The sequence below is a fragment of the Herpailurus yagouaroundi genome, unplaced genomic scaffold (genome assembly GCF_014898765.1).
Source record: "Herpailurus yagouaroundi ecotype Mexico unplaced genomic scaffold, PumYag 28, whole genome shotgun sequence".
NCBI classification, from domain to species: Eukaryota; Metazoa; Chordata; class Mammalia; order Carnivora; family Felidae; genus Herpailurus; species Herpailurus yagouaroundi.
The window spans coordinates 63,845,997-63,871,102 of NW_024412376.1; the positions used below are offsets into that span (position 1 = coordinate 63,845,997).

Sequence of the window (25,106 nt, forward strand, 5' to 3'; positions counted from 1 at the left end):
AACTTATTTTATGAATGAAGATCATAAAGTGTACTGGCTCCAAGCTCAACACCTTTTATCATGCTGTTGGATATATAGAACAAAAAATAATTGTGTCAGCCATAATATGGTCCCATGCCATTTCATAATTATTTGTAATCAATTTTTTCCATATGTATCCTCATTCTCAGATCTTCCCACTTGTCCTTCCTTCCCCCCCAAAAATGAAATGGTATACACACAAACAGCACAAACTTAATCAGATTTATTCATGCTACCCATGAAAAGCAATTACATTTGTACATACAATCATTAACACAGAGACAAGAGAAATCTGATTAGACACACAACACAGAAAATAAATGTGAAAATTAAAAATAGTATATTTTAGTTATTAAACTTATACTGTACTTTCTACTTATTTATAGCAGCATCTGTAAGATTCCTCTATTTGTTAATAGTTAACTAGCAGCAAAATTTTAAAAATTACACAAATTCAGTAGATGTTTCCCTCCACTGTTTCATTCATACAGAATTTATCACATTAACCAAACAAAACCACTTCTATTTCCTAGAGAAAAAGGTAGGAAAAGATTTCAAAAGTCACCAGTTTCCCCCCAAGAAAAAGAAAGGGAGGAGTAAAGAAGGAAGATGAAAGAAATTTGCATGTTATTACCAAAAAATAAATTCTCCATTCCTTGACCAATTTTTGTCGAGTCTCCATGTGCGGGTTAGTGATTGAAGCTATGTTAACTTTATTTTCTGATTTTACATTGCAGTTGAAAAATATGTGGAAGTTCCCAGGAGGCCTGTCAGAGCCTGGAGAAGATATCGGTGTGTACCTTACATATTTTTAATTGCTTGAAAAAATTTAGGAAATTTCTGTGTTTACTTTTTAGCTCTATAGCTGAAAATAAGATTTTAAATTTTCTGAGAAATTTCAGAGGTTACTTCGGGGCTAATATAAAATTAGCAGCAAAACTTGTAATATTACAACTTATTCCATTAGTATAAAAATACTATTAGGAGCATACCACCTGTTCTGTTTAGGATTGCTTCTAGATTAATTTGTTTGAAAATAAAAAGCTTTTCATATACATTGGTAAAGTTTAGCATTTAGGGTTATTTTGGATAGGACTAATACTTTTCCTGGAATTAAACTGTAAGAAAACACAAATTCTTGACCATTTCACCACACAACCATGCATACTAACTTTATAAGTAATACTTATTTTGAGGTCCATTTAAAAGTCACTTATAGAGCACTACTGACTTAATTCTCCTCTTTATAATAATTTTGACTGCTATTTATTTTAAATAGTAAGGAAGCCAAAACTCTCTCCTATGAGAAAGTCTCAAAAGAGAGATAGCTCTCTAAAACAACTAAACAACTAAAACAACTTACAGAGCTCAGTATTTAAAACCAGGCAATGTGAAATAAGCTAAGAACTTTCCATGTTACTGATTTTACAGTAAAGAGTAGAAAGAGTAAATATGGAGTTTTCCTACATATTCCTTAACCACTGAGTCAAACGCAGTCTCTATCATAATAAATCAATGGATGACTCATTTGATACCAGTATTATTTCTCCATGATTGCTTTTTCCATGTGCATGTTCACTATTTAACCAACATTTATATATAAAGGCAACTTCCTAAATTATCTTTCAATATTTGTATATACTTGATGTGTATATACTTGAAACTTGATTGTTTTTTTTAATGTTACAGATTAAAATGCCCCATACACAGTACATAGACAATTCCTAACAAACCAGAAATAAATTTACCACACTGAGATCTATCCATTGCAGATTTTGGGTTTTAGGTACTTCAGGGACCTTCTGCGTAAATTCTGTTGTTTAGGTCTTCTTTTGAAATAAAAGATTGTGGAGTGATGCAAATGCTGAAAGAAAGGACCATTTACTTTGGAACACCTATTTATTTCATACTATCCTTATGTGATCTGTGACATTGTGTGTGAGCTAGTTAAATTTGTTTTACAACTTTACCCAGTCCATACTGGGCAAAAATCAGGCCACAGGAAGTTTGTTAGTTTCATCTTTTGAGTCTTGCCTTCCCAAATGAATGGACTTTTGAGTTTTTATGGATCCTGAATTTTTACTTCTATTTAAATGCAAATGAACAAACATTTCCAAGCATGCATAATTTTAGGTTTAAGTATACTCCAGAACTCATTAAGTCCAGGTTTAAAAAAAAAAAGGAAAAAAGTAGTGAATTCTGAATTTAAATATTTGTGGTTGTCACAACAACCCACCTATTTAGACAACATACATATGCCTCAACCATGTGGAATTAGAAGCAGCAACTGGCATTCATATTGTCTAGGCGTATTATAAATTAAAGCTTTGCCTTAGAAATAATAAAATCCTGAAAGCAGCTAGAAATAATAACTGACAACAGAGTTCTGAAAGACCATGACTTCTATCAGAGCATTTCTGTCTTTTAACACAATATTCTAAAGGATGAAGCCAAATCACCCAATAATTATTAAAATTATTTTCTTTAAATTCTGTATTTAGGAAAGTATGTAATATAGTAGAATACAGCCATCACAAATATAGCTCTTAAGTAGTAAACACTAGTTAACTGGAAACACATGGGAAACATATTTGTTTTGGAATCCTTAATTCTATAATACTACTAAGTAAATGAAGCTCTCTTGTCCACAGTGCTTAAAAAAATTAAGGGGGGGGGGCATATACAAAATAGAATGCAATCCTCAGGCTTCAATATGATACCCTAATAGTACAAAAGGATCTACAAGGTTAAAAATGGAGAAGTTGCCTTTCTAAAAAAAAATACCATTTACCAGTGACAGGAAGAGAATCCCCTGCATGGGGAAAGGACTATAAAGTAGCAGGTTCTGATCAGAGCTCATCAGTGCACCAGAATCAGAGGGAAACAGTAGGAAAACCCACATTCTGCCCAATTTTTCCTATTATTTTTTTCCAACCTAATCCTATTGTTAAATATTACAAAATAGAAATAACAAAATAAACTCCTCTTCACTGTCTTGTAACTAAACAAAACACTAGGACATATTTAAACATCTCAGTCAGCAAACATAAAAACAAAATCCCCTTGGTTTTTCCTATGTTTGTTAAACATATAGAACAGTCAATGTTACATCAGTTCAGCTTACAGTACAAATAAAGGTAAAACAGAATAAAGCAGTTAAATAAATTTACAAGTTTTTAAATTCATGGTGAAAGCCTTGGGGTAAAGATTTCCACGTTGAGGTGGAAGAAGTTACTCATACCTCATAAGTGCAAAAGCACTTATCTACCCATTCATTTTTTAGTCTAGTCAATGATATCTTGATTGAAGTTAAACTGATCAAACTACCCAGGGCAGTGCTGATTTTCAGTCAGCTGCTAAGGTGACTGCTGAGTAGGGTATATTCATTCACTCACAAGTCTGTCCTGTGCTTCCATGACACATAAAAAGGCTAGACTCCAAACGAAATGCCAAACTCTTAATTGGTGGTACTAAGAGTTTAACAGGACTCTGATAGTTATTTTTCAAAGTGTTTAAGGAATAAAAATAAACATTTAAACAATAGTTAAGTGAAATCAGCAAATGACATGTAAAGTTTTAGACTAGTGCAGCAGTTTAACAAATTTAGTAGCAAACATGTATTACATGCCAGGCTGAAAATTCTTTTTCTCATTAGGTTTTCCTTTTATTAACACAAATTCTTCTTTTATGTTTTAGTTTTAAATAGTAATTTCTAACCATGTTTAAACTATGGCAAATCTCAAGGGAAGGGGAAGTCAGCATGTAATTCAAAATCACAGACCAATGTCTTATATTTTCGGACCCTTTGCTCTTCCCATGAATATTTCCAGAGCGGTTTCTTAGGATTTAAAAAAAAAAAAAAAAAAAAGCATATGTAGGAAATTCTTAAGCCAGTCTTTAATCAGAGTTATGTGGAAATTGAGACATTTTTCCTTGACTTCCTCTTCCTTACCTATTCTTCACCAATAAGACTGAGAAGGTAAATAAAATTTTCTTTACAGCAAACAAGGAAATAGAAGGGTCTTTGAGGAAAAATCTGTGGCTCTGGCAATTGTGAAATTAGGAAGCTTCCCAGCAAACTGGGCAAAGAAGGCAGCTTTTTAAAGGGTTTTTCATAAAACACTTCGGGAGTCCGTGACAGGTCATCACAAAATTACAGAAAGCCCATTTAGGGGGTTCATCTGGAGATTTAGAAAAAGCAACCACAAAAATGTTGACAATAAACATTTTGCCCTAAAAATTTGCATAATATTGAAAAAATCAGCCTTATAAATGTGAAATCCTTGTTGTACTATTACAAAATTCTGTAAATTGCAAGTTTCTTGAACACTTCTGATAAAATGACTGCAGCTTGTTGGTGTCGGAGGAATGAATCCAAGTTCTTTGGAATCTCAAGAAACAAAGGAAATGCCCCAAATGACCATAATGGGATTCCACTGACAAGAACATAACAAAATGGTTATAAATGAATCTGTTCTATGACTTCAGAGGCTTGACAGTCCCACCCAAGATCACCAGGAAAGCTTTGAACATTTCTCCATTCAATACATTCTGCAGCTCTACAGACTTTTGTAAGGAAGAATGGATCACATTTTCTCAATCCTAATATGTATAAATTTAGGCAGTTTTGATGGATGAGCAGGAACAGGATAATAATGAAGAAACATATAGGAATATTAACTGCAGGAAACTAGGTTTTCAACTTCTGGGAAAGAGCAGGAAGAGATTAAAAATGTGACTCCAAAAATATACAGGTGGGTAAGCCTACAAATAGCCAAAGAAATAACTCAATATTTCAAAAGCTTCTTAGATATACAGTGGTAAGAAAATACTTTGGTATTTCAGGATGTCCAGAAGGCAAGTTTATGTTGAATCCTTTCTTAGGATGAAGTTTTGCTTTTCAACCTTTAGATAACGTTACTTTTATCTGAAAACTGTGATGATTAAAATTCTAAAAATGTGATCCTTACTGATTTGTACATCTTTCTTTTATATAGGAGACACAGCAGTTCGAGAAGTTTTTGAAGAGACTGGTATAAAATCAGAATTCAGGTCCCTTCTGAGCATTCGGCAACAGCACACCAATCCCGGAGCTTTTGGGAAGTCAGATATGTATATCATCTGTCGCTTAAAGCCATATTCATTCACCATAAATTTTTGCCAGCGTGAATGCTTAAGGTGTGAGTGGATGGATCTCCATGACCTGGTCAAGACTGAAAACACAACTCCCATCACCAGCAGAGTTGCTAGGCTGCTTCTCTACGGGTACAGAGAAGGGTTTGACAAGATTGATTTCACCGTGGAAGAACTTCCAGCAGTTTACACAGGCTTGTTCTATAAACTGTATCATAAGGAACTGCCAGAGAATTATAGAACTATGATAGGAATGGATTAAATCCATATTTGTGTTTTTAAAAATGTTAAGTAAATTGTACGTGTAGGATAATGTGTATCATATTATATGAAGTGGTGGACATTTGGGGTTAACTAATATCTGACTTTAATTTCCCAATTTTGTATAATTTCCATGAAGAAAATTTGTTTTTAAAAGCCTCTTTCCAAATGAAGCAAATGTATGACAAAGAGTATAGCTCTAAATAAGCTTCACTGGATAAAGGGAAATGCTATATAAAAGGTGGAAGTCTATACTTTTTCTAGGAACTTTTATTGCTTTTCTTTACTAAGGCAATGGTTAAATATTTAGTATTAGATAAAAGGTTATCTGACCATTTATCCAAACTGAGCAGCTAGCTGTACATTTTTTTCTTTCACTAACAAATTTCTAAAACATCTTCTTTCATATGAAATGAGATCAGATGCTGCTATTAAGATCAGCTCTTAGCAGACATTGGAAGAAAAAGTATAGCTTTCTGCCCAGGTCCTGTTTTGGGTCCAAGTTTATACTGCCCAGTTCGTTTCAGTGCCACATACCAGCTGGAGTATTTCCTTGACCGATAAGTATTGTAGTTATTAGATTCCAATCGTTCAAAAAAGAAACACTCGTCCGTAACACATTTCTGAAAAACAAAGGAAGAATGAGTAGTTGTTATTATGCTTTCACATGAAACACTTATGAGAGTGCACTGCCCCTTCTGCTCAACCAGCAGCAGTGCTCTTGGCTTCAGAACAAACTAGTTTGCAAGACTCAACGGGCCAAAGTCTGACAGAATCTAGCTCTGCAGAGGGATGCAGGACAAGAACTCAGCACGTCAGAAGGAGAGCTTTCAGGCACATCTCTTCAGAGGAGGAATTCAAGGACCATTCTCCAGCCCTACAATGGACAGGTTGGGGTATCAGGCAGCGAGAGCACACAGATGCTGTCAGAACCACACTGCCTCAGACTTAAGCCATCCCATGAACATAGCTTTCATGAAGGGGGATATACCCAGTAACAAAGAACACACTTCACTTAGTGAAACCCAAAGCTGTGGCTTCCAGTTAGGTATGTATGGCACATCCATACTCCTCCCAGTCCAGAGGCTGGTGACTAATCAGGGGTCGTTTTTACTTATACCAGGGTTCCCCTGAAACTGCTGGAAGGGTAACCCAGAGATACCTTAGTAAAGAAGAAGGCTTTGTTAATTAATACTTTACTCACAGAAACAGTACCAATTCTTAAATTACAGCAATTTTTTTCTCGTGGCTAACATTTCTAAGGCATAAAAAGAATAGTTTATTATATAGAATATAGCTAATGTATATATAATGCCAAAAAATTGTATTAGAACATTAATATATGATTAATATTCCCAAAACACTAACAGAGAATGAAGAATAAGTAACATAGACCATATTTATTTCTGGCAGTGTCTTTCTTGTGGGAGGGGAAACTACTCTCTGTTTTTATTTCGATTGAACTCTTTAGCGGGGGAAGGGGGGAAAAGCTAGCTTTACAAATAGACCTGGAAATACTTTCCAAGTAATGAAGTCTAATAGGCTGCTACATTATTTCAAGTAAATGTTCAAAAATCAATTTCACAGGGTAAACTGATGATAGTTCTTGACCTCTGGAGTGTGTGTTTGAGGGGGTGTCAACAAATGATTTACTTTAAAGAAAAATCATTTACTATTTATATTACAATTGGGAAGAAAGAATTATACCCATATGGAAAACCATAAAAATTTATACATATTTGTATTTCCACATACAAATACAACATGTACATGTATGACATAAACCTAAAGCTTCGTATTAATGAGTGTACCAGATCCCAGCTTATTTCTGTATATTCAAATCTAGGAAACTTCAGGTTTACAAAAACTACACAGTCAAAAGACTTGAATCCTTTCCCAGATTCTTTAGTTCTAAGATAAACAGTGGCACAAACTGTGAGAAAAACATAAATCAATAAGCAGAACAATGAAAAGAGCTGGCATAATAACCAAAATGAAAATGATCTACATGTAACTGGCATTTCCGTCATCTAAAGTAAGGGTGTGGTACTAGATCTTGTAATCTGCTTCTAGAGATAAGAACTTTACTGGATATTTACTTGGCCTTAATGTTTTGACCATTGTTAACTTTTCAAAATGGAAATACAAACTTATCTGATTTGCCCATTTTTTGTAACAAATTACTACGAAAGCAACTGAAGTCTTTCTTATGCAAATAAGTGACAGGTAGCATTACAGAGAAGCATTCATTGCACAAGGACCCAGCTATGTGATACACAGGACTGTCCTATGCATAAAGATTACACCTAGGATAATATTGATATTCTATATAGCTAGTACTTTAACTCTTCCTTTGAAGTTGATTATGCTTTTTGTGTTAACTGAAGTCAACCGGTGTTACTTTGTCATTTTCCAGTGCCACTGATAAAAATCTTCCTCTTTCCCTATTCCAGGTTTAGGATCAGGAGTAGAAGCAAATAGGGGATCCTGGGCATTTCAGTCAGTTAAGCATCTGACTCTTGATTTCAGCTCAGGTCATGATCTCACTCACAGTTTGTGAGATCAAGCCCTGCATTGGGTTCTGCACTTGTTGAGCAGAGCCTACTTGGGATTCTCTCTCCCTCTTTCTCTACCCCTCCCCCACTCACACGCATTTTCTCTCTCTCAAAATAAACATTTTTTAGAAAAAGAAGCAAGCAGAGTAAAGAATGAGAGGATAAGTCACAGTAATCATAAAGATAACGTGAAAGGTCATCATTGAGCTTCACAGGCTAACTCTCCAGAGACCTGAACCACCTCATTCAGTCATCATTCTGGACATTGATTTTTTTGGTGTTCTGTCAGCTTCCAGGATGTCCCACCTTGCTAAGTTGGCACTCCCTACAGTGCTTGGCCTATTGGGATACATACCATGCAATAATATGTCTTCTCAATCAGTTCCTAGTATTTCAGAGAAAAGAAATAGTACCAGGGATTAAGTGGATAATACATCATGAATCCACGTTTTTGTTTTTATTTTGTGGTTTTTTTGTACAGAACTTACTTGTACCCTTACAAAAACAAATGGGAGGGAAGGAAAACTAGCTTCTGTGCTGAATGTTCAGATATGTAAATTTACTAAACTATTACATAATTGAAAACAAACTACATTTTTCAAAATGGGTAGTAGGGGCAAAATTCAAGTCTCAAGTCAAGCAGGCATTTAACAGCCCAATGTAAATACAATTTTCAGTCGTCTCCATTCTAAGTTTACAAATCATCATCGGTGACTGTGATTTCAATATTCCCTGTTAAAAATGAATGCAAAGTAATTTTTGCCAAAATTTATAAACATTTACAGCGCTTTTTCCCTATTCTCAATGTTTAACGCTAACCTTTTCAAACTTAGAAGAAAAGGGAATCTTCAAAGAAATGATGTCACAGAAGAAGTGGATAAAGTAGCTTCTAAGGGTTTATAACAACTTGTACCCTGTCTTTGAGGCCCTTATTTTATATAGGCCAATGATCTGGGAATTCCCTTAATTCATGGCTTTTGACTGTTTCCATGTGTATCATTTAAAGATACAACAATCTTGTGACATAATTATCTTATACCCATTATTTAAAACTCAATGCTCTTCATAACTTATTTCAGATTGTGGACACTCACTCTGCCTATGTATCTGATCCCTTTTCATAAAGCTAAGTTTTTCTTTTTTTTTTAATTCAAGAATAATTGGGGGATATAGAAGACACACAGTTCAAATGGTGCATTTACTCATTTAATGCATAGTTTTTCTTCCAGCCACTGGGATACATCAATGAACAAAACTGAACAAGGATCCCTGCCTTTGTGCCATTCAAATTCCAACTGGAGAGACACGCAATAAGTATAACTAAATATATGTTAAAATATGATAAATCCTATGGAAAAACGTAAAGCTGAGTAGGGTAAGAGGGATTGGGAGTAGAGGAATAAAGATTAGGTTGCAATATTAGCATAGTCACAGTATGCACAATTAAGAAACTGACATTTGAGCAAATACTTGAAAGTGAAGGAGTTAACCATCCAGCTCTCAGAGAAGAAAGAGCATTCCAAACAGAAGGAATAGCTAGTGCAAAAGCCCTACAGTAGGACCATGCCTAGAATGTGTGAGAGGCAGCAAAGAGGCCAGTGTGGATGAAGCGAGGGCTTGAAGGGAAGATACAAAACAGATGAACATAAGGAAAGGGAAGCAAAAATAACATAAAAACGCAGGGGACAAAACACAAGAGACTCTTAAATATAGCGAACAGAGGGTTGGTTGCTGGAGGGGTTGTGGGAGGGGAGATGGGCTAAATGGGTAAGGGGCATTAAGGAAGACACTTGTTGGGATGAGCACTGGGTGTTATATATAGGGGATGAATCACTAGAATCTACTGAAATCATTGTTGCACTATATGCTAACTAACTTGAATGTATATTTAATTAATTAAATGTCTATTTCTTTTCTTAATGAGTAAATCAAATTGTGTTAGCCTCCAGTAAAAATACAATGATACTGCAGAATCTAAAATTAGCTAAGACCAAAGAAATTCAGACTAAGAATTGAAATATATCAAGATCATCTAACTTTATAGACTATTTAGGCCCTGGGAAAACTAAATCAGATGGCTCTAATAATTTGACTATCCCAACAACATCTGTGAGGGTCTTTGGTGGGCCAGGCAACCTGGATTCCAGACTTGCCTTAATTCTTAACTAACTCACATTTATGAGGAAGTCACTTAACTTTTCCAAGCCTTACTTTCCTCATCTGTAAAATAAGATTATATTAGATGATCTTTAGGATCCTTCCCAATCTTAGAGACGCTTGGGTGACTCAGTTGGCTAAGCATCTGACTCTTGATTTCAGCTCAGGTCATGATCTCATGGTTTGTGAGATCAAGCCCCGAGTCAGGCTCTGTGCTGACAGTGTGGAGCCTGCTTGGGATTTTCTCTCCTTTTCTCTCCACCCCACCCCTACTCAGTCTCTGTCTCTGTCTCTCTCTCTTCCTCTCAAAATAAATAAATAAATAAACATTGAAAAAAAAAAAGATCCTTCCCAATCTTTAACAATCTTTAAGGCTTTAAAGTCTTTTAAACAATCTTTAAGTCTTGATATACAATGAGAAAAGAAGTATCTCCCATTATACATTGATCAATCACACAAATCTGGTCCACTGCTACATGTTAGATTTGAACTTTATGGTCATTTCCCCATGCTCTGTTTTTTGGACTGTTTATTCTTTTACAGTACTTTGATTTTTCAGTTTTGGCTTATGAGGGAGTTTGCTCAACATGAATCCAAAAATGCTTTGCTTACACCACTTCTGAGAATTAAAAACAGACATGATGTAAGTATCAATGTTGATTATTTCAGAACAAAATAAAACATACAAATTGTGAAAAGTTAAAAGCAAATTGGACCTTAATTTTTTTATATACGTAGAAGTTGTGTAAAATTTTATGAGATTGGTTTGTAAAAGCAGTAATTCTCATTAGGTAGTAACCTTTGCATTTAATATTTTCTCTCTTAAAAATCACATACATTCCTCTTCAATTACTGTATTTTTCTAACAAATTTGATCAGTATGTATTGTCAGTCTAGATAATTGGATAATTGAGCCCTCCAAAATCTATTTTCCCTACTTTGCTATGCACAGGGGTCTCATTTCATTGTTAAGGCCCCTCAACTAAGAAAGTTACTGCAAATGTATAAAAAAAAAAAAAGTAGTTTACTTTTGCAGTTGTTAAATGTATATCCTCAGAGAATACAATTTTTTTCATATTTCACTATTATGGATCAATACAAGTTATACACATTTCTCATATTGCTATATCTTGTTAAGGATTTCATAATCTATAGCATTATCTAGAAATCAATATGCAATTTTTTATACCAATGCTAACACTGATGTTTGGGGACTTAAAACTACAGTTAACTTCACTATATGCAGTTGCAGTTTTTTTAAACCTACAATTTGTGAACACATAACAAATCATAAATCCTAATATTTGTTCTGGGCTTCTGTTGTTCATGGCAACAAAATTTATCCTGCTATGGAATGGAGTAAGAATCTGTTGTGTATTAAAGAATTCCTCAATTTCAGCCTCTAAATATAGGCTTTGCCAGTTAAATATAGTTAAACTTCTGCTTTTTCTAACTCCAAAGTCGGGGGGGGGGGGGCCAGGCAGACCCTTAAGAAATGTTTTCAAACAGTGAGAAATCCTTACCCTGAAAGTATTCATGCCATTAATATGTGAAGGTATTAGGGGAAAAAATAGTACATAACTTAAGTCTTTTTTCATACTCCCAATGGTAGCAATCAATGTAACACAACTCTTAAGAACCAAAATATTTTATGTGTCCAGAGTACTCTTCTATCCGTGACAAAATGAGAATGTTTTGCAAATCACTCAAGAATCACACACAGGGGAGAATGGAGAAGAATCCAGGGATGTGCCATAACACAATAGTCTGAAATGGAGCCAGGGAGAAGAGTGGAAAGAATTATGCCTATGGCAAGTGCAAGTTCATAAAGTGGCTTTCCACTACTTGCAACATATGGTGTATAAGGCACTTCAGCAGTCTATCCACCTCTCCAGCCTTATCTCTTCTTCCCTTCCACTTTACATTTCCTTTGCACTTTACACTCCAGCAGTAGTGAATTACTTATAATGCTAGAGAAACACCTCCTAAGCTTTCTGACTTTGCATGTGCCGTGCCCTGGAAGTACCTATACTCTCATCTCCACTCCTCTGCCCCATGACTTCATGATGAATTCCTTCTTCCATGTCATCCAAAATCCCATTTATATGTCATCCTCCCCAATCTAGACAAATTTAGGCCCTTCCTTTCCTATATTACTTCCTATGTCATAGTATTTCTTACTTCCTTTCCAATATTATTATGCATCTATACAAGATACAGAAACAACACATCAAAACCCTTACACATTATTACAAATACTTATTTACACTTCTGCCTCCCCAAGATTATGAATCATTACGGGCACAGACCATTTTGTATTCAACTTTATAACCCAGTTGCCTAGCATAACATCTGGCACACTGTTGGCTCAATAAATATTGGCTATTCTTGAAGAGAATTCTGAAGTTTATTCAACTACCAAAGAGAGTGCATGCCATTATACCCAGACTTGTTATTTATCCCGCAAAAATCACATAAATTGATAACACATCAACATAAATATATCTTTGTCAGATGATCAATCAGATGATTGAAATATTTTCTCCCTAAGTCTGTTTTGGTCCTTGAGAAATCCAAAGGTCTTCACTCAGAAAAATTTTCAAAAACTATTTGTATGCCGTAAAACACCACAAGTGTTCAGTAATATTAGATCCATTCTGTGGGGAAAGTTATAGGCGATTGTAACTGGCTACCGGTACTGGTATGATGACTATTGTGTATACACACACACACACACACACACACACACACTTTCAGGTATGTGTCCCATCTATTCCCCCAATGAGACAGGAGTTGGATCTATATCTTTTATACTGCTGTGCACTATTCCCCACACACTATGTCTGCTCAACAAACATGTAATCCTGGTTCTAATGACAATGGTGGAGGTGGCAGGGAGCCTGCATTAGTGAAAAGAATATTACCCAGGAGCTAGGACTCATAACTAGCTTTGAGAAAAAGTAAAAGAGTGAAGTCATTGTCCTGACTGAGTTTATATATAACTGAGAAGATGAAGAGGAAGTAAATATTGTGAGGATCTATTATGCATGACCCAGATTGGGCACTGGATGTAAATTATCTAATTTAGTCCTCACAAAAACTCTGTAAGATAAGATCATTGTTGTCTCTATGTTACAGGTAAGAAAACTCAGAATAATTTGCTCAAGAACACACAGCTAATACATGGCAGAGCCACTATCGGCATCTAGGTTAAGGGCCCACATTATCAACAAGTATTCTATATGGCAAGCATTTTGTATATGAAATCTGAGAAAAGAAACTTAAAGACTGATACTCAAAATTGTATATATCCATCCCACTGATCTTCAAACAATTACACAACATGAGTTTATTTTCATAACTGTGGCTTAATAGCTTTGCAGAGAAGGCAGTAAAATACAATGAATTAGAGCTCATGCTCTGGAGTCAAGACTGCCTCAAATGCCATCCAGGCTCTACTTCCTAGCAGCTGTGTTTCCATGGTTACTTTATTACTTCCTCAGAACTTTAGTTTTTTATCTGTGAAATACAGTAATACTGTATTTTAGAGGGTGAATATAAATTATTTAATACTTGCAAAATCCTTAATGAAGAATAAATACCACTACTAGTAATTAAAGCAACAAAAACCAATGAACAAAAAAACTACAAAAAACAGCATTACTTACAGAAGCCAGTAATCTTCCATCTTCCTTCATGGCAAGATAGCGGTTTGCACAGACTCCTTTGATGGACACAACCCCTCTCTCTTCTGCCTGAAGCTGCAGTTTGACTGTAAATAATGGGGGAAAAATTACCTTTGTAGCATCACAGAAAAAACAGCCATCTACACACTTATGCAATATAAAGACAAGAGCAACCAGCTAATCCACTCTGGAGGACTGGCAAGGTGAAGGGAAAGGGGACCGGTGTCAATTAGATCATACTCGGATGAGACCCAGATGCTCTAGAGCATGAGTGCTTCCAGATTCCCTTCTCTCTCTAGTGTCAGTGAGCAGAGAAGAGTGGCAGAATGGGGAAATGTTTTCCTTTGATGTGTAATTAGTCTCCACTTGGCCTGTTAACTGCTTACATATTTTTAAAAAGTGAACATATTTTTAAAATACATAAAAATGTAAACCACTTATAAAAATGTCCATACTACTGCCTAAGTTTAAGCTTTTTATTTTTTTTAATGTTTATTTGAGAGAGACAGAGAGCAAGAGAGAGAGAGAGAGAGCACATGTGCACATAAGGGGCGGGGGGCGGGGCTGGTGGTGGCAGAGGATCCCAAGTGGGCTCTGTGCTGACAGCAAGAGAGCAGATGAGGGGCTCAAACTCACAAAACGGCAAGATCATGACCTGAGCCCAAGTCAGGCGCTTAACCATTTGAGCCACCCAGGTACCCCTTAAGTTTAAACTTTTTAAGTTATTTTTAACCAATTCTTCACAAATAAAATATAATTGCTCACTATTATCTTTTGGTTTGTTTTTCCTTGAGTTTCTTTTTTGTTTCAAACTTTTCTGTAAATTCTAGTTAGTTAAATAGTGTAATATTGGTTTCAGGAGTAGACTTTAGTGATTCATCACTTCCATGTAACACCCAGTGCTCATCACAACAAGTGTCCTCCTTAATGCCCATCGCCAATCCAGACCATCCCCCCATCCACCACCCCTCCATGAACCCTGTTTGTTAAGACTCTGTTTATCTTCCCTTTTTCCTTCCCCTGTGTTCATCTGTTTTTTCCTACACATCTTATTTCTAGCTTCCCTCTTTTAAAATTGTTTATTTATTTTTGAAAGAGAGAGAGAGACAATGTGAGTGGGGTAGGGGCAGAGAGAGAGGGAGAGAGAGAATCCCAAGCAGGTCCACGCTGTTAGCACAGAGCCCAACGTAGGGCTGAAACCCCACAAAACTGTGAGATCATGACCTGAGCCGAAACCAAAAGTAGGACACTTAACCGACGAGCCACCCAGGCGCCCCTAGCTTCCCCCTTAATACAATACCAATGCATTTATCTTTCTTGAAAGAGGGATTGTGATGTATAGCTATTTTAGTTTGCAAATATCTATGTAGTGGAAAACTGAAATGCATACTTAATTTGCTTTTACAACGTGTTGAAAGATTTTCAGAGTGTAAGATCTTGAAGAGGGTGACCTGTTATACTGCATTATCAGTATTAAGCAGACCGTAGTAGGAAAAAAAAATAGATATTACATGATTATAATTATGCCATAAGAATAATTATCTAATTGATTCAAATAAAAATGAAGTTAACATCTTCTGTTTTGCTATTCAGAGGCAGCATTCTCCTTCCCAGAACAGTATTCTCCAAAATGTATTTTGGCAAACAGAGGTTACATATAAAAAAGAGGTTCTGGGGCCAAATAAGTTTAGGAAAGTCTTGGTTAAGCCAAGTTAACTCTTTATTACCTTCTCACACCTTTGCTTCTTATAACTTGCCTTATAAGTCACCATAAGAGGGTATACACCATAAGAGGGTAAGTATACATTGTTTATATAAAATTTACCTGGTGTCAGAATGAATTTTTGCATTCAACATATCTAGGACATTCTCGAGAACAACAGAAAAAAAGCAGTAAATATTCAAACATTTAGAAATCAGCATAATATTATTTAGATAACATTACAAAGTAAGTTAATTCTCACAGGCATTTCCAGGTAGCTAGGGAAACATGGCATAAAAAAGCAATGTTTGAAAGATTCTGGAATTATTATTCACTTTGTTAGATATTATTATGTCATATAATTATGTTTTAAAATTTTCTCTATCAAGCAGAGCAACATACAGGTAAAACAAGACATAACATCTGGGATTAGCTTAAAAACATTTTAGCAACCAAAAATAACATATTCTAGCAGCCAATCATTTTTTTAATAAAGTGGGCAGGATATTTTTGTTATTATTTTTAAATAAACATCTATTTTTTAGAGAGTGTGTGTGTGGGGGGGAGAGAGGCAGAGAAAGAGAGAGAGAGAGAGAGAGAGAGAGAGAGAGAGAGAGAGAGAATCTCAAGCAGGTTCCATGCTTAGCATGGAGCCTAATGCAGAGCTCAATCCCATGACCCTAGGATCACGACCAGAACCAAAGTTGAGTCAGATGCGTGACTAAGCCATCCAGACAACCCTAAAGTGGGCAGGATAAATAAAACAAGATTGACTAACCTATGTCAATAGTTATTAGAAGCATGGGAGTTTATTATTCTATTTGCACTAGTTTATGTCTTTTTAGTCTGTTGAACATTTACTGTGTGATTCTCTTCTGTGTATCAGTCATTATTAGATTCCAGACAGCACAGCATTAGGTAAGCCTGCAGTTACCAGGCAAAATTGTTCTGCAGAATCTTACAAGATAATACAAGGCTAAATGAATATAATCAAAACATGAAAACTAAACAAAGAAGTTCATAAAGCCTTTTTCACAATACAGGGAAATGTAGAAAATAAGATTTATTTTTAACAAATATAACCAAAATTATCTTAATGATTATGAGCAAAATCCTTATATACAACTCTAAAGTGATCTAGATAAGCCGTATTAATTATGAACACATTTATATTTCTTTTTAGCTCAGAAGGTTGCATAAAGGCTCATGAGGCAAGATTGCATAATCACTATACTTTCTTCTGGTGCTTCATCAATAAAGCATAGCCTAGCTCTAGCCCACCATCATTAAGTGTGTATTAATGGTCATAAGGGAGATTATGGATAGTAATCTCAATAACCAGTGGCCAATGCCAGTGACTCAATACCCAGAGTAACATCATTGATTGATTCATCAACCTTTTAGAGATTCCTTGGGTATTATTCCACACTAGGCAATTATCACTCAGTAAGTCACTAAAAATTAAGTATCAATTGTAGATGCTTAAAAAAATGTTTCCACTGCCAAATAATTATATGCACTTTTAAAAAAATAACTACAGCCTAAAACGACAAGCTGTAAAGCCATGAAAGTCATAAATTTTCTTTAAAAACCCATTAAAACTGAAATGCAAAGTAACTCAAATGAACTAAATTCCATATACATATGATCCCTTCTCAAAAACAGAAATGACTAACTGCTTTTATCTCTGACAGAGGAAAGAATAAACCTGCCAAAAAGGGAAGTATGGAGATACCAGCTCAAATTTTACTAGCTGTTGATGTGAAGAATTAGAATTCTGAGGAGCTCTAATCAAAGAACAACTCCATATCCACCTGCTGGTTCTCTCTCACAGAGCTTGCACCTAGTGGACAACCACCACATATCAAAGGTTGGGACAGAACAGAAAGACTGAGAAATCTACCTTAGGCCTTTGCTGAGTGCAAAGCAGCAGACCACTGAAAGAGGGGAACAGGAAAAAGCTAAAGAAGATTCCTCTGACAGGCACTGAGCTGTCACCAAATGCAAAGCAGGATCAAAAGAGCTCTTCCAAGATAAAGAAAGCCAAGGGTTGAGTTCAAGAGTAAGGCTAACCCCTGACCTACCCAAACAGTTGGCAGCTGGCTATAAGGCAAACTACAATACAAAAAATCTACTCAATTAACCCAAAATAAGAAAGGAAATGAGAACCAGAAGGACAAAGAACAGATGGGGGAAATTAGAAAACAAATTCCAAGATGGCAGATTAAACCCAAACATACCAATAATTACGTAAAAGCAAATGAATACATTTAAAAGAAAAAATTCTCAAGATAAAAAAGATTTAACTGTGCTGTTTACAAGAAAAGCACATTAAATACAAAGACACAGGAGTTGAAAGTAAAAATGTGGGAAAAAAATATAAAATGTACACCCTAAGTGTAAGAATGCTGGTATGACTATATTAATATGACAATGTGGACTTCAAAGCAATAGTATAAATAGAGATGAACAAGGTTATTGCATGATGCTAAGAGGGTAAGATACATCAATACATAATAATCTTAAATATGTAGATAGAACAATAGAATCTGAAAATACCTGAAGCAAAAATTGACAAAAGAAATGAACAAATCAATAAGTATATGGAATATATAAGTAACATCTACCAACTTGACCTTATTTTTTTTTTTTTTTTTTAGATCAGGTAGCTTTCATTCACCTGAGACTTTATTCTCCTATTAACATCATAGTCTTTGAAAACTGCTAAAAAAAATAAATAAATAAACTGCCAGCATGGTAAGCTAGCTTATGCTTATTTGCCTAGTAGACTTGAATTGTTCAAATCAATTACCTCCAGCTAACAAGTTCTTTTTCCAAAGTCACCATGATATTAATATCAAGGGCTTTTGTCCTAAACTATTGGGTGCTTCTGGTTCCTTTGTTTTCTTTAACAACCTGTAATATGTAGTAATTCACAGATGATACAATTCATTTAAAGTGCACATAAAATTCAATGGTTTTATTATAGTCACAGAATTGTGGAACCATCATTACAATCAATTTTAGAACGTCTTCACCATCCCATATGCTTTAGTACTCACCAACCATGTCCCCAGTACCACCATCCTCAGCCCTAGGCTACCATTAATCTACTTCCTGTTTCTATAGATTTGCCTATTCTGGATATTTCATATCAATGGAATCATGCAATATGTGGTATTTTATGACTGGCTTCTTTCACTTAGTATAAGGTTTTCAAGGTTCGTGCACATCGTAGCCATTATCAGTACTTCATTTGTTTTTATTGCCAAGTAACATTCCATTGAATAGATGAACCACATTTGATTTACCCATCCATCAGCTGATGAACATTTGGTCTGTTTCCAATTTTTGGCTACTCTGAACTATGCTATGAACATGTTATGAACATGCTACACAAACAAGATTTTGTAGACACATTTTCATTTCTTCTGGATATACACTAAGAAGTCAAGTTACTGGATCATATGGTGACTATGTTTAATCATTTAGGAACATTCAGACTATTTTCAAAGCAACCATTTTACATTCCCACTAGAAATTGAGGGTTCCAATTTCTCTACATCCAGACTACATTTGTTAAATTCTGTGGGGTTCTGTTTTGGCTTTTCTATTTCTGTTCTTGTTTTTATTATAGCCATCCTAGCTGGGTATGAAGTGTTATCTCATATTTCTGATATGCATTTTTCTGATGGGCAGTAATATCAGGCATCTTTTCAAGTATTCATTGACTATTTGTATACCTCCTTTAGAGAAATGTCTATTCAGATCCTAGGCTCACTTTAATTAGGTTATCTTTGTATCAATGAGTTGTAAGAACTCTTTATATATTCTACACAAAAATCCCTAATCAGATATCTGACCTGCAAATATTTTCTCCCATCATGTGGGCTGAATTTCCACTTTCTTGATGTTGTCCTTTGAAGCTTAAACATTTTTAGTCTTCATGAAATCAAATTTATCAATTTTGTTCTTTCATTTTTTGTGCTTTTATTGTCATATCTAAAAAAACACTGCTTAATCCAAGGTCATGAGGGTTTACACCTTAGCTTTTCTCTTGAGAAATTTAGTTTTACCTCATCCATTTAGGTTTTGAGTCATTTTGAGTTAATTTTTAATATGCAGTATGAAGATCCAACTTTACTCTTTTCCATGCAAATACATCACCAAATTGACACTTAAAGGTCAGTTCACCCAAGCAGAATATGCATTCTTTTTAAGGAATATGCCCAAGAGTAAATTACATATTGGCCATAAAACAAGTCTCAGTCCATTTAAAAGGATTGAAATCAAACAAAGTATTATCTTAGAAATTAGTAACAATAAGTTATCTAGAAATCCCCCAAATATTTGGAGATTAAGCAATCTATTTCTTAAAAAACACACACAGATAAACCACAAGGGAAATTAGAAACTATTTCTAATTGTATGACAATGGAAACTCAACATGCTTAAAGGGAAAGCTATAGCTTTAAGTGTTGATACTAGAAAAGCAAAAAATTATGAAAATCTAAGCTTCTACTCCAAGAACTAGAAAAAGATTTTGCCATTATTTTATTTTATGTATATTTTTATTCCTATTCCAGTTAGTTAACACAGTGTTATATTAGTTTCAGGTGTACAATATAGTGATTCAACACTTCCATACACCACCCTGTGCTCATCATGACTAGTACACACCTTAATCCCCATCACCTATTTCACCCATTACCCCAAGCCCCTCCCCTCTGGTAACCATCAAATTGTTCTCTATTATTAAGAACTACAAAAAGATTTCTAAATAAGACTTCTAATCTCAGGCCCAAAGTAATAGCAGAGGGAATACTTACTATGTAAAAAGTATACACTTGAATATACATGGAGTAGAAAATTAACCCAGAGTTAGTTAAAATATTTTATTTTCATATACCTTTTGACATTTTGAATTTTTTCTTGGTTGAGCATATGTTACTTTTATAAGAACATAACAATGCTAGCATTGTCAGTTTTAAAATAATCTAGAATAAAACATAAAGTGTGTACCATGTTAAACATGACTATGAAAATAATCACATTTATGAGTTACAAGAGGGAGTGGACATTTCTCAATTAAAAGAAACATAAGAGACAGGAATAAACGCAATGTGTAAACCTTGTTTGAATCCTGATTAAAGCAAGTATTTTTTTAAATTTTTGTAAAAAAATAAAAGACCATAGGGGAAATTTTAAAACTAGCTGGATATTTTGTGCTTCTAAGGGAATTTTTAAATTTTTAGGCATGAGAATGGAACTGTTACTATTTTCTTAAGGTCTCATAGCAATACATATGAATCATTTATGTATCTGATATGTACTAATACATACATATCACTTATTTATTTATATGATCATTCTTTAAAATTTTTTTAAGTTTATTTATTTTGAGAGACAGAGAGAAAGAATGACCAAGGAAGGGACAGAGAGAGAGGGAGAGAGAATCCCAAGGAAGCTCCAAGCTGTCAACGCAGAGCCGGATGCAGGGTTCAAATTCACGAACCATGAGATCATTACCTGAACTGAAATCAAGAGTCAGACACTTAACCTAGGCTGAGCCACCCAGGCACCCCTACATATTCATTTTCTAAATTACTTGATGAAATGATATGTCATCTAGTATATACTTCAAAACAATGCAGTACCAGGGAGGGGAAAAAGAGCTAGTGAAGGTACAGATAAAACAATTGGTCATGTGATGATAACTACTGAAGCTGGGTGATGGATACATAGGGTTCATTATACTGGTCCTTCTATTTTTGCATATAACTTAAATTTTCTCTAATAAAAGGTTTTGTAGGTTAAAAAAGAACAAAGCAAGTAACCAAAGGCAGCTCATTGGGCAATTAGTGTTAATTTGGTTGGAAACGTATTGAAGGGTATTTTCTTAGATAATTAGGCCTGCTATAATACAGATACCATAGACTTGATGACTTAAGTAAACACTTATTTCTCACAGTTCTGGAGGCTGAGGAATCCAAGATCAAGATGCTATTAGCTTTGGTGTCTGGTGATTTCAACAGCTCTCATCTCTCTGTGTCTTCACTAGGGGAAAGGGGCTAAGGAACTCTGCGGGGTCTCTTTTTTAAGGACACTGATCCCACTCATAAGAGCTCTGTCCTCATGACTTCATCAAATCCCAAAGGCCCCACCTTTTTTTCTTTCCTTTTAATTCAAATATAGTTAACTTACAGTGTTAGACTAGTTTCAGGTGTACAATTTAGTGATTCAACAATCCTATACATTACTCAATGCTCAACAACATAAGTATATATTTCTTTTAATTTTTAAAAATATTTATTTTTGAGAGAGAGACAGAGCACAAGCAGGGGAAGGGCAGAGAGAGAGGGAGACCGAAGCAGGTTCCAGGCTCTGAGCTGTTAGCACAAACCCCAACACAGGGCTCCAACTCATGAACTGATCATGATCAACTCATGATCATGACCTGAGCCGAAGTTGGACACTCAACTGACTGAGCCACCCAGGTGCTCCTAGATAAGTATAGTCAATCCTCTTGACCTATTTCACCCATCCTCCCACGCACCTCCCCTCTGGTAACCATGTTTGTTCTCTATAGTTAAGAGTCCATCTTTTGGGTTGTCTCTTTTTTTATTTCTTAAATTCCACATGAGTGAAATCATATAGTACTTGTTGTCTTTCTCTGATTTTGCTTAGGATTATACTCTCTAGCTCCATCCATGTTGTTGCAAATGGCAAGATTTCATTCTTTTTCAATGGCTGAATAATATTCCATTGTGTGTGTATACACAAACCACATCTTTATTCATTCATCTATCGATGGACACTTGGGTTGCTTCCATAGTTTGGCTACTGTAAATAATGCTGCAATATACACAGAGGTGCATGTATCCCTTTGAATTCGTGTTTTTGTATTTGGGGATAAATACCCAGGTGTGTGATTATTGGGTCATAGGGTGGGTAGTTCTATTTTTAACTTTTTCAGGAACATCCATCCTGTTTTCCACAGTGGCTATACCAATTTGCATTGGTTGATGTGACTATTTTTGTGCCAGTACCATACTGTTTTCATGACTACAGCTTTGTAGTATAACTTGAAATTGGAGATTGTGACACCTCCAGCTTTCCTTTTTCAAGATTGCTTTGGTTATTTGCGGTCTTTTGTGGTTCCATACAAATTTTAGGATCCTTTGTTCTAGTTATGTGACAAATGCCATTGGTACTTTGATAGGGATTGCATTGAATCTGTAGATTGCTTTGGGCAGTATGGACATTTTAAAAATATTTGTTCATCAAATCCATGGGCATAGAATATCTTTCCATTTGTTTGTGTCATCTTCAATTTCTTCATCAGTGTCTTTTAGTTTTCATAGTCTTTCACCTCTTCAGTTAGGTTTATTCTTAGGTAACTTACTATTTGTGGTGCAATTGTAAATGGGAATGTTTTCTTAATTTCTCTTTCTGCTGCTTTATTATCAGTATATAGAAAAGCAACAGATTTCAGTTCTGAATTCATTTATCAGTTCTAGAAGTTTTTTGGTGAAGTCTTTAGGGTTTTCTATATATGGTATCATGTCATCTGCAAATAGTGAAAGTTTTGCTTCTTCCTTACCAATGGATGCTGTTTATTCCCTTTTCTTATTTGATTGCTGTGGATAGGATTTCCAGTACTGTGAGAGTGGACATCCCAAAGGCCCCACCTTCTAATACCATTACATTGGGGTTAGGACTTCAATGTATGAATTGGGTGAGAGGAGAAACACAAACATTCAGTCCACAATAGGTATAAAAACTATGTTTCTGTTCCAGATAGAGTCCCTCAGATACTCTACAGATTCCATACAATGTGAAATTCCAGCTAGTACTCAAAAATACTGAACAGTACAGTCCAGTGAAACTAAATTTGGTTGCATTCAAGTTAGATTTTTAGTTGTCACTGTTCCATGTTACACTGGCTTCATGGGGAGGAAAGATACAATAATCATATGTCAGATTTAGAAGACTCTTAATAAGTAAAGCCATTGGATCTTATGACTTAGAATAGGCATTAGCCAAAGACACGTTTCATTTGCTGGAAGGAGAGTGGGGAGAAGGGTTTCTTAAAGAAATAGTTTTAAATATTAAGTATGTTAAGATAGGAAATGAAAGGAATTGCATTATATTCCATATAAAGAGTACACTGTAAAATTTTCCACACTTCTCAGGAAAGAAAATATAACAAGCAGACAAGCCTGCAAAAATCTGTTCTGAAAAATGGAAGATGACTTAATCATCAACTCTTCTGAACCATAAAAATGATTGATTCTGTCTATGTCTAACCAGGGAAGCGATCATCCTCAGCCTAGTTTCTGGAAATGTAAAATTTATATTTTTATACTTACATAAATGTTAAAACCTTGATTTTCACCTTACATAAAAACAATACACTATTTTAGTGCTTCAATCCAGGTTTTCAGTTCTATACTTATAAAGTATCTACCATAGCTCTTAAAAAAAAGATATTTTCTCCATGAGAATACTATGAAGCTTGCACTTAAAAAGTACTTAATAAGTGATTATAAAATAGAACATTCGTTTTTGTTATATAATAAGTACTATTCTGTGGCACACACTGAGCTAGACTCTGGAATTATAATCTACTCTGGAAAACCTCTGTGGTCATTCCCTCCTTCCTGCTCTCCTCAGTTTATGATAGGAACCTTCTCCTCTATACTCTCATATTATCCTGTTTTCTCCACTTGGAACAATTTTATATCACATGTGTCTTTCTTTCCCTGATTGTAAATTTCTTGAGGGCAGGGAGATGTACCTTGCCCATCTCTACATCCCATGCTGTAGCACAATGCCAGGCATGTAGGATTGCTTAGTGAATGTTTGGTGGATGAAAGCATCTCATGCAAGACAAAAATGGATGAAGAAACAATTGCAGCAATGCTCTTGGTTTCATACTTGAGTTTTATACAGGCTCTATGAGAAGTACAGAAAAGGACATGTTATTAGATGTCAGGAATCTTTCTAGGAGGGATGAGATTTCAGCTAAGTTTTAAAGGGTTAGTAGGAAATAATTTCATGAAGAAGGTACAGGGTAGGGAGATAAGGAGGAATGATATTCCAGGTAGAATGTCATTCCAGAACTGAGGTATGAAATAAGCCACATTTGTCCAAAATAGCCAAGTCCTAGACAGCTAAAGCAATCAGCAAAATGCAGACTGAGAGATTAAAACACATATTTAAAAAGCAAAACTAAAGTAGAATACTTAAGGATTCCTATCGATACGATGAAACAATAAAACAAAGAAGTTATTAAAATAAAAATCTATAGGAGCACCTGGGTGGCTCAGTAAGTTGAGTGTCTGACTCTTGATTTTGGCTCAGGTCATGATCCCAGGGACATGGGATCCAGCCCCACATCAGACTCCATGCTGCACATGGAGGCTGCTTAAGACTCTCCCTCTCTCTCTCTCTCTCTCTCTCTCTCTCTCTCTCTCTCTCCTCTGCCCCCTCCCCCTCTTGTGTGTGCACTCTTTCTCTCCAAAATTAAAAAAAAAAATCAGTTCACTTTTATTGAGAAGGAAAGGGACTGTGATTGAGACAGAGGAC

General features: G+C 35.3%; 2 protein-coding genes across 4 annotated transcripts in view; one reads left to right on the forward strand and one right to left on the reverse strand.

Annotated features, from left to right (window-relative positions):
- NUDT6 (nudix hydrolase 6) overlaps positions 1-5,667 on the forward strand; it is a 40,733-nt gene extending 35,066 nt beyond the window's left edge. For both annotated transcript variants that reach the window (XM_040474600.1, XM_040474607.1), the window contains exons 4-5: positions 759-813; positions 5,019-5,667. In XM_040474600.1, coding sequence (XP_040330534.1) covers positions 759-813; positions 5,019-5,416 — 453 coding nt within the window. In that variant the 3' untranslated portion in view covers positions 5,417-5,667. The remainder of the gene's footprint in view (positions 1-758; positions 814-5,018) is intronic.
- Positions 229-25,106, reverse strand: part of FGF2 (fibroblast growth factor 2) — a 64,721-nt gene continuing 39,843 nt past the window's right edge. Inside the window, exons 2-4 of one of the 2 annotated variants that reach the window (XM_040474614.1) lie at positions 13,796-13,899; positions 5,953-6,038; positions 229-1,885 (exon numbers count right to left, since the gene is read on the reverse strand). In XM_040474614.1, the coding sequence (XP_040330548.1) occupies positions 1,813-1,885; positions 5,953-6,038; positions 13,796-13,899 (263 nt within the window). In that variant the 3' untranslated portion in view covers positions 229-1,812. Of the gene's footprint in view, positions 6,039-13,795; positions 13,900-25,106 lie in introns of both variants that reach the window. The other variant, XM_040474616.1, reaches the window with a different exon arrangement.